The sequence below is a fragment of the Crocodylus porosus genome, unplaced genomic scaffold (assembly GCF_001723895.1).
Source record: "Crocodylus porosus isolate Cpor-Errol unplaced genomic scaffold, CroPor_comp1, whole genome shotgun sequence".
Taxonomy (NCBI): domain Eukaryota; kingdom Metazoa; phylum Chordata; order Crocodylia; family Crocodylidae; genus Crocodylus; species Crocodylus porosus.
In genome coordinates this window covers 108784807-108792091 of record NW_017728931.1, presented here as the reverse complement: position 1 = coordinate 108792091, position 7285 = coordinate 108784807, and the positions used below count along the sequence as shown (strand labels likewise).

General features: G+C 37.4%; 1 protein-coding gene across 1 annotated transcript; it reads right to left on the bottom strand.

Annotated features, from left to right (window-relative positions):
- Window positions 1–1010: 1010 nt before the first annotated feature.
- On the bottom strand, window positions 1011–6468 carry LOC109315666 (secreted frizzled-related protein 2-like). Its single transcript, XM_019543469.1, has 4 exons — window positions 5168–6468; window positions 4400–4569; window positions 3341–3433; window positions 1011–1636 (listed from the first exon to the last, which is right to left on the bottom strand). The coding sequence occupies exons 1-4, from the start codon at window positions 5452–5454 to the stop codon at window positions 1326–1328; spliced, it is 861 nt and encodes a 286-aa protein (XP_019399014.1). The 5' UTR covers window positions 5455–6468; the 3' UTR covers window positions 1011–1325.
- Window positions 6469–7285: the final 817 nt, after the last annotated feature.

Sequence of the window (7285 nt, the reverse complement as noted above, 5' to 3'; positions counted from 1 at the left end):
TCTAGATAAGAAATAAAATCTACAAAATGCGCATGTGTAGCTTAATGCCAACAGAGAAAAATACAAAGCGCTCATTTAGCTTACTAGTTAAGACTTCAAGGTTACATAAATGTGAGAGTGCCGCGCAGCAGTTATACAGAAGAAAAATAAATAAATAAAACAGTTACAGAAAGCACCTGGTTTTAGACTATTCTAAATGTTTTCCTTTTAAGAATAGCCACTACCAGCAGTGTATGGCAAGTATTCCTCATAATTCATGCAGTGGCAGTTGCACATCTTCTTGGTGATTTCACATTCTTATTAAATTAGTTCCTATGTATTTAAAACTAAGTTGTGCCCTGTCCATCACTACCTGCTTTTTAGTCACAGCACAGGCACGCTACAGTTGAGGATGCTATTTATGTGGCCACTCTGATGTTTTGCATTTCTTGCTTGTTGCCTGATCTTTTGCAATGATATTCAACTCATATAATCCCTGAGACAACTAGAAACATACTAGGTGGCTAATTATATTTAATATTTTTAAAGTAGCTGATATTCTATTTGAAAATGATAAAATTAAACCATAGGTCATTTAGTAGATTTATTTTTTCTTAGAACTGTACACTTTCTGTACAGTACAGTATATACAAAGTTGAAAAAGAAGAGTTTCAAAAATTGAACTTATTTCACGCTTTAAAATATTATTCCTATAGTCATTATGAAATAAAACTAACTACGGCAACCATGTCATTGCCAAGGCTAAGGCCCTATGTATGGAAGGAATATCTTTCCAAACTGATGTCTGTCTGCACAGAAGAAACTATTTTACTCAGAAAAATCTGGCACACCTTTTTTTTAAAAACACTATCATTGCAAGAAGTTGAAGTAGATTACCTACATGGGTACTTACACCATTTGTTTAAAGCATGTGCCAGACATTAAATACCTAAATCTATATTTAAGAACTAAATGTCTATACTTCAGACATGTCACTGTGTTCATTGTTAAAACATAACAGATTGCAGACAGATAAAAACACTCAGTTTTATGATTTCTCAACACATTTTTATAGCAGATTTAAACATATTACATAACATTTATAATAATAATCTGAGGAAACACATTTGTACATGATAGACCAGATTTAGACTTGGGATAAGTGGCTAGGACATCATTGACTTCAGAGCCTATGCTCACGTACACCCAGGATGAATTCAAATTGCTATATAACACATTTAAAAAAATACAAGACTTTACATTTCATTTTATAATACATTGCTATTTACAAGATATCTTTTGCATAAGGCATATAATTGCATACCCAGAGACTATAGGGTGAACATTTATAAACATTTATGGTGTTTCCATTTCCGTGTGGCCAGAATCAACTGGGAGTCCCTCCTCTGCCAGCGGTAAACTTGGTTTACTAAAACAGTGCTCTCTTCAATATTTCCCACAATGAGATACACCATAGGACGATGACTCTGAGTCATCCACTGAGTACAATTTTCATTGATGAGTAGCCACTGCTGTATCATGTTCTGAGTGTCATAGGGGAGAAGCAAGCCCTGGTTAATGAATTCCACCTGGCATTCAATATTATATTCCTGGTCCCCAGAAATTGTTCTCTTTTTGGAGAGTTTCACCTTCACTGCTAGGAAGAGAAAAAATAGGTAAGTTGCTTTACCTATTTAAATGCAGTAAGGAATTTAATGTTGAACAGTGGAGTCATCCATTTATAAAACTCAGCAGGGTAGGGAGGTGACCGGGTGCCTAGGGCAAAGTGGCAACTTCCAGTTCACAATTAAAAATGTGTAGCTGCTGGCAGCAGCCTCTTTTCTTCAAAGCCCACTTTTCCCAAGTTGGTGTCCAGGGTGGTTGACCCTATTGCCCCTTTCCTCTCTTCCCTCTCTCAGTTACACTACTGATAAAACTACCACCATATTGTACGACCCGAAACAAAGGTATGACTAAAACGAAGTTACTATGCTGAAAAATCCAATAATGATTTTAAAACAGGTGACACGAATAAATAATCCCTGAATTACATGAGCCATAAAAAATGTAAAGTTCTCACAAAGATGACTGTCATGGATTTTAGCTTTTTCATCACCTGTTTCAAACTATGGGAGTGATCAGGTATCCCATCCTGCATAGCTGGTTCTGTTGAAACTGTGGGGTTGTCAAGGTTCAAGAAAACCAGCTAACAACATAACTGGCTTTCTCTGCCTCCTTTAGCCCCACCTTTTTTAGTTCTTTCTTTTCTCAATATACCTTTACATCTAGCATTTTCCTCATATCTAGCTGCATTAATACTTTTCCATACAGACCTTGCTCTGTGCCTGACAATAGTGTAGGTGTTGGTGAGGAAGAGGGACACCCATCCTGATGCCAAGTTAGGACAGATGCCATAATTGTCACCTTTGTGGAGTCTGCACCCTGGCTGCATTGCCATGTCAGGAACTCCAAAACAGTTCCCAGCTGCTGCTGCTTTAAGAGCAACATCCTGGGTGGGCAGAAAAAGTGCAGCAACAGCAGGAGCTTAGCCAGGGCTGTGTAGGAGTCCTGGCATGGGTAAGATTGCTTCCCCCACTCTTGGAACCTGCAGGCATCCCCCCACACCTGTAGCCTCTGCCTCCCGCTCTTGGAACCCATATGTCCCCCAAAACCCAGGGGAAACTTGGGCACCAACCAAATCTGTTGCGCCACTGATGCCTGATCAAAAACCAGCTGAAGTCAGTGAAAGTCTTCAAAGTGACTTGAATAGGCTTTGCATGAAGATACAAAACTGCAACCTCAAAGTATTGCCTGTCAGTGAAAAACCTAATAAGGCACCAGCTGAAACTTTCAAACCCTCTCTTTAAATGAGATTTACTGAATCTTGCTTTGAGTTGCTGCATAGCAGGAATTACAGTCACTGACACAAGCTACGAGGAGGTTTTATCTTTTAATGTCATAAAGACATATGTTCCATATGTTTACTTTGGAGTTTAACCACCAATGAAAGCCATTAACCACTTTTTTGACCTTTATACCATAAATGTTATCCATAAAATATAGCAACTTACACTAGAAGAAGAAACAATTTGATTATCAAAATAGACAATGAGTCAATATTATCTAAAACTATTGCATTTTGTTTATAAAGGAAGGAAGCTCTAGAAAAAAATTCATTTGGGGCAAAATACTGATCCACAGAAATATGACAACATTCCCACAATTTAGCCCTTCATGTTCCTTCAGAAATGGTCAGCTATTTTTAGGCCATTTTTAATGCATTTTAAATAAGAGAGATTGATGTCTATATAGTGAGTGCACTTAAGTTTCTCTAATCAAATGTATGTTAGTAAGAACTTACCAAAGTTATTGACACAGAATACTTCTAGGATTCTTTTATGTGTAAAAAACTCCTCCACTTCTGGGCAGGTCTGGCAGGCAGGCTTGGGCAATACTGGCAAGAAATTTTAAAGTCTTATTAATCGTTTGTCCTTTGCATCAGTTTGGTGCCAGTGAAAAGTGAATTTCTCCATTGAACCACTAAGGACACAGGAGAACATAGGCAATGGCAATGCCAGTTTCTAGGCACTGCTCTAAAAACATGCTGTTTTCAAGGATGGAAGGGAATTGGTATTTTCCATACCCAGTTAGTCTTTGACCTCACTGCTTAGAGTGACAGGGGTATCAATTAGCATCAATTTGTATATTTAATATTCATCTACATTGTATGTGTGTGGGTGGGTGTGTATCTGTGGATTGAAAAAATTCTATTTGGGGTGCTCTGTTAAAACCCTTGCATGATCTTGTGGTTAAGGTACTAGGAGAGAATTCAGAAGGTCTGAATGCTGCTTTTGATTCTGCCTGAGCTTAGGCTTGCCATATAGGGCCGGATTTCCAAAAGTGCTCAACACTTACCAAACTCCCTGTTTTCAATAGTAGCAATTTGGACCTTAGAACTTTTGAATAGCTTGACATTAATATCTCTATGCCTCAGTTTCCCCTCTGTAAAAGGGAGATAATCCTTCCTGATCTCACAGAATTGATATGAGCACATTTACATTGCATATACAAAGGGTGGATACAATGATGATGGGGGCACAGTAAAGCCTATAAGTAAACACGTAAATAAAATAACATTATTTTCTATTGATATTGTGGTGATTAAATTGGTTAAGTGAATGATGGCGTTAGCCTCCATTCTGTAAATGAACACTGATTTTTACTAGCTGAAGTCTGGCCCAATTTATATCTTAGGTATCCAGTACCTTTCAGGATCAGAATCAGAATGTGCACAAGCAGTATGAACATGCACAAAGGGGCATGGCTGCATTTACAAAATCAGAGACTGGTTTTGAAAGCTTTCCCCTCCACATAGTTGCTTGATTCTGTATATTCATTCCCACCCACCTACTCCATCTACCTTTGTGAATGTATTTATATTTATTGGTAAGGGATGCTAGACACATGTCCTCATCAGCTGAAAATCGATCACAGTCCAAACTGTCAGGCCAAGCATGTCCATGGCAAACCAGCACAGGAGCACAGCTGTCACGAACAGCAGCACACATGCTCCTACAAGGATGGATGAAGCTGTTAAAAGCAAAAACCAGACAGAATCAGTTAAAATCTCTGGAAACTGGTAACCACAGTGACTACTCCTAGATATAGATGAGTTTTGTGCAAATCCTTCCTATATATTAGTATTTAACATCCCCATCTTCATTAATGATAAATTCATTAAAGATACAATTAATGGCACCAGGGGCTACTGAGGAGCTCTGTATGTGGACCTTGCTATGATTCTAGACTTAATGTATTATTTTAAGAACAATATCCTTATACTATTTTGTGATAGGTATTCAGTAAGAGCTTGATCCTAGGCCCAATAAGTGTCTAATTCAATAGTAGCTAGATTGGCCCCCAAGTTATTAAAACAGCAGACATTCTCATTTTGACAAAATAAATCTGAACATGGTATTTTGGTCACAACTCTCCTTTTCACTCCAGATCAAAGTTAAACTGGAAAACCCCTGATGTGATGTTTTTTTCCCCCCAAACAAAAACATAATAATAAAAATACTTAAGCTATTGGATTGAGAATACCCTTCAATTTATAACAAACATAAATTCATTTCAGTTCCTATTCAGGCATAAAAGACTGAATTTTGGCAAGTGATATAGTACTTACGTATCTAAACAGACAGGTGCAAATAGAGAGCACAGGAATGTCCTCGCATAAGGGTGGCAACCAGTTTGCACCAAATGCTGCCAGTCAGTGGATTTCGAAATCACTTCTGTCATGCTTGTGTGTCCCATCAGGTTAGGAAGCCTCATTTCAGAATAGCCAATGTTGTGGCACATGCTCATCTCCTTAGGTATGGCAACACATTTAGTGGATAATCCAATGTCAAACCCAATTGTCAGCCTTAGAAAACCACTCAGCGCAAAGGCAAGCATCTGTGCCAGTAGAAACATCTTTTGTGTGTCTCTGGAGCTGCTGAACAGCGCTGTCAAGTTCCCCTTCAGTAGTAAGGCACACTGAAACCCTTGTGGCTTATATACACCGAGAACTCAGGGTCCCATTTCTTATCAACAGCTTATCAAAATACCCAAGACAAGGTCTGTTCTTATTGCCCATTCAAGTGATTGTTGTGATAACTAAGGAGGTGGAGATAGCATACAGTCAACCTTCCTTAAAGGCAAAAATTTACATATGGCAATTTCATGAGTCTGAAAATGTCAGCGGTTGTAGTGTGCTATGTGGCATACCAAACTCTGACACATGGTAGTTTTGCTATGTGCATGCCAAATTAAATTAAGAGAGCTCCTAGAAGAGCGCCTGGGCAGACAGGCTGTCTCCTAGGGCTGATATGTCTCCTTTGTTTTCAGACATTGCTGATTTGGCAGAAAAAAGTCCAGATCAACTTATCAAGTGAAAATGTTTTGCTTTCCCTAATTGGCTCATGTCTCTTGTACCACTTTAGAGTGTGCAAGAGGTACTTTCTTTATGCAATCAGGTACTACAAAGGAGGTGGTTTTCTGCCAGTAAGAGAATATTTTGTCTGGAATTTAGGTCCATTCCTGTGAGAGTTAATTGCTTTTCAGCCTTTCCTGATATCAGTAGGTAGCACAGAATTGGCCCCCTAATACTGTAGTGCCATAATATTATTGATTGGTACATCCAGAGAAAGGGTGATCCATTTAGCTAGAGAATTTTATGCCTTCTTTCATGAGGTCAGCAGAAGGTATATCCAAGTTCAGTGGCGAATAGTCTTTCTTGTACGGATAAATATTATAAGGCAATACTCTGTCTTCAGATATAGTTGTCATCTACAGTCACCCATACTTTTTCAAAGCTACAATACAACTTCTTGAAGTTTTAGGGATTGCTAGAGATTACAAATGCTACACATTTAAGCCATGCAAATATTTAATTATTTTTAATTAGTTTCTTAATTAATGGATCTGATTTTATTTACACTTTATACATATATGAAATGGTAAAAACAGCTGATATCATCCTGGTACTCATTTTTAGCATGTTCCACTTTGAATTTCTTAAAACAAAAATAAGTAGAACTACTGACAGTGCAAGTTATTTTTTCCATAATATTAAAAATGGATATCAAATGTACAAGACAAGGGAGTAGACTACTTGAGGCACTAAAGAACCTGACTTATATTTAGCTTATATACTATTCTTAGCAAATCCTAAATCTTCTACAAACTGTTTGCTCGGACAAATAGATGTAAATAAAATTTCAAAATATAGGTTTGTACCGCTTTTTAAGAGCTCATATATGTAGCTACTACTGCCTGATTTAAAATAAAAATTTTTCCAGAATGTTTTGAGAGTTCTTCTTACAACAGATTTTAGATACGCAATATACTACATATAACTTACCTAGTTATGTGCAAACAAGAATAGAAAACTAGAAAGGACCTTCTGTGTCATGAAACTGAATCCCCTCCTATAGTAGGCGCACATTATATCATTTCTTTCATAAATTTACTAAAGCCAGTCTTAAAACTAGTTACCATTTTTTGCAGTCATTATTACAATTGTAAGCTATTCCAGAAACAATTGCTTTAATGATGAGGAACCTTCTTCCAAACTGCAACACAAATTTAGTCATGGCCAGTTTATACTCATTTGTTCCTGTGCCAACTTTGTAATTCTTTTCCCTCCTCAGTTTTTAACAACCATATGCCTTTATAAGACAGCTGTCCTTAAGGCTAGGACCAGAAATAACACATAAACTGGTATAAGTGATCAGAAACCAATTCAAATCTGTAATAAAACAGA